The 3,179-nt window shown below is 29.3% G+C and overlaps 1 protein-coding gene across 1 annotated transcript in view; it reads right to left on the bottom strand.

Annotated features, from left to right (window-relative positions):
• Positions 1 to 572: 572 nt before the first annotated feature.
• Positions 573 to 3,179, bottom strand: part of LOC122635846 (glutamate receptor 1-like) — a 64,074-nt gene continuing 61,467 nt past the window's right edge. Inside the window, exons 6-7 of the mRNA XM_043826508.1 lie at positions 1,372 to 1,535; positions 573 to 1,303 (exon numbers count right to left, since the gene is read on the bottom strand). Coding sequence (XP_043682443.1) covers positions 1,114 to 1,303; positions 1,372 to 1,535 — 354 coding nt within the window. The 3' untranslated portion in view covers positions 573 to 1,113. The remainder of the gene's footprint in view (positions 1,304 to 1,371; positions 1,536 to 3,179) is intronic.

Below are 3,179 nucleotides of genomic sequence, written 5' to 3'. Positions count from 1 at the left end.
GAAGCTGAAGATGGTAGCAGTGTGTTATATATAATAAAACGTTTTTTTTTATCTCGACGGATATATTGTTATTCAAAGTATTAGACTATTGTTATTTATACGTAAAATAGTAATATTTTTACCTTACATATATTAATCAATAATAATTTTAATTTTATTAAATCGTAAAGCACTAAATAATTGAAATAGATAAATATACGCATAATTTTCGGTATATATTATTCATTATTAATCCTAATGAAATATAAATTTATCATTGCGTGATTTAGAAATTATTGATTTAGGATTACAAATTATGAAGATAATTATTATTAATTCTGTTTACAAATAATAATTAATTGCAATTAACTGATTAATGATTACAATTACTATTATTATATTACATACACACACAGAGTGAGAGTGAGAAAGAGAGTGAGAGGGAGGGAGAGAGTGAGGGAGAGAGAAAAAGAGACAGAGAGAGAGAGAGAGAGAGAGAGAGAGAGAGAGAGAGAGAGAGAGAGAGAGAGAGAGAGAGAGAGACATACACATACCATATACAATATCACATGGTATGCGAGATCATGGATTATGATTGTTATTATAAGATATTTGACAGGTAGATATGATCAGATTAACTTGTATCAGATAGAAAAACATGTATAGTAAAAAAGTTGATTCAGTCATACTCATTGATAAAAAATCTTGACTCATATATAAAAAATGCCAGATATAATTTTTTTTAACTATGAAATATATAGGCATATCATACCTCGTGCAAGAATGAAAAATCGAAACAATCAAAAAATTAAAAAATGGGTATATGCATTTAATAAATAACGAAAATGTATTATACACAAATTTACGTATAATATAATGAAAAATTTCTATTTTATATTTTAATAATGGAAAAGTTTAATAACGCATATGCGTGTTTCTACTTTATTAGAAAGTTATAATCAAAATATAAATCCTGTTGAGAACAAGTATTGGCGTTTTCGTTAATACTTTACGCATGTACACTTGCGATTCGTGGAATATTTTCTAACATTTTTTATATTTTTCTTCTTTTTCGTATAAAATCTTGTAGATTTAATCGATAGGCTATGATGTATCATTGAGGTCTTCTTCCTTTTAGGAGCAAAAATATTTTTCTATAATCAAAATGCAAATACTTATAATGATACCAATTTGGATGAAGATAAAAAGTGATAGTACGCCGATTAGAGGAACTGGTTGATGCTTGACCATATCATTGGATTTCTTGTCAAAAGGTGAATTTTTTAAACGATTCACCATACCATTCTCGAGAAATTTCTGCAACCTAGAACGAGTTGATATTTCAACGAATGATAAATAAAGATTTGCATTATTAGATTTTTATGTTCTTACTGAAAATTGATGACATCGGTAAATTGATTATGCTTAGATAAAGCTATAGCTATATAGTTTACATATCTTGTCTCAATACGAACCACATTGCATGATATTTTAGAATCTACTACTTTTTCCATTCCGTCGAACGAGTAGATTGCTAGCTTCCTATTTTTATAAATCTATAATTTAATAACTAATATTAATAATGTAACTTCTACCGTCTTATTAATAAAGGTTAATTTATGTATCATACACTTGTAAATCCTTCTAATGGAGTTAAGGGCAATTTGTCCTCCTCTAGCATCAATTTCATCAACTTTTTTGCAAGTGTATCTTCTGAATTCTAAAGATAAACAGTATTTTTCGTCTTCGTTTATCAAAATTTATTTACACACACACACGCATGCGCGCGCACACATATACATGGAATGACGTAAATTACATTTGTAAATATACAATAATATTGGTTTCATATTCACTGCAAATTTATCATAATGAGCCGTACCACGAAAAACAGCAAGTTGATAAGTATCATCTTGAACGAAACCTTCTAATGAATTAAAGGATAAGACGTGGCTTATGGTCGTCAAAAAGCTTATCAAAGCCGCAGAATAGGCAGCCGATATGACGGTCCAAAAAAATACAGAGAAGTACGCTATTCGTAATGAAAATCTATCAGAAGATTCTACAGTAAAAGAATATTTTATTAAGGCTTTTCTAAATAAAAATAATTCTTAAGAAAATGAAATCAAAAAACATTGAATCAAACCTGCGATTCCTTGTTGACAAAATATACCCCAAATTTCCAAGAAATTATCGGACAATGAATGTCTTATTTTACGATTGGTTCCATTTTTTCTTTTGAGAAAAATCAATAAAATCGAAGTAAGAATTAGTACTCCAAACATAGCGATCCAAACAGAATAATTGAAAGTCTACAATAATAACAATTTTTTAATTAATAAAGGTTGCGAAGAATGAAAAATAAAAAATTAGATTGCAAGTTGTCGTACTAGAAAATAAGATGACCATTTAATTGCGAATATTTTTGGATTTTTAAAGAAGAGACAGTCTTTGGAATCAAAAATAGGAAGCGTGAAATCAACGGCATTTAATCTGGCATTGGTCATAGAAAACTTTGAAAGAGAAATGTCAGCGCGTCCATAATATAATTCTGCAATTGCACCAGACCAAGTTTTTGTTGTTGGATTCCATCTTCCATATTGTTCCAGTTCCGACACAATGTGCAAACTAAAATTGAGAGTGACACAAAGTTCTCTTAATATCCTACCATATATACCATCCAATTCGCCAGCCTTGTTTATCTTTGCGAATGATCCATCCTGAAGAAGAAAAATCGAAAAGAAAAATAAAAATAACTTCAAATAGAAAATAGAAAAAATATCCATGCGAAAATATTTTACCTTAACTAAAACAGCTCTCATTACCAGACCTTGTAAATTATGTCTTCTTTCGTATAGAGAATCTGGAACTATTTTAGTAATTCCTTTCTCTAAGCTCCACGTAGCTACGTCATTGATCTCGATTTGATTAGTATCGATCGAATACCATTCTCGTAAAATATTTTCCGTTCCACAACGGACCATCATTTCGGTATTGAATTTTAAATGAAATATATTACCTGGTGGATTGTGACAATAATCGGAGCCATCTCCTTTGTACATGAATATTAATAGCCACATAGCTACAGATATGTCAAAGGTATTCGTTGCTAAGGAGAAATCTTTTATCTATATATATTCTATATTTTTTTTTGTTTTAACGAAATAGCAAAGCTCGACTTCTTAAAACTATTCGTTTTC

Source organism: Vespula pensylvanica, chromosome 19, assembly GCF_014466175.1.
Source record: "Vespula pensylvanica isolate Volc-1 chromosome 19, ASM1446617v1, whole genome shotgun sequence".
Lineage (NCBI taxonomy): Eukaryota > Metazoa > Arthropoda > Insecta > Hymenoptera > Vespidae > Vespula > Vespula pensylvanica.
This window is presented reverse-complemented; position numbering and strand designations above follow the sequence as displayed.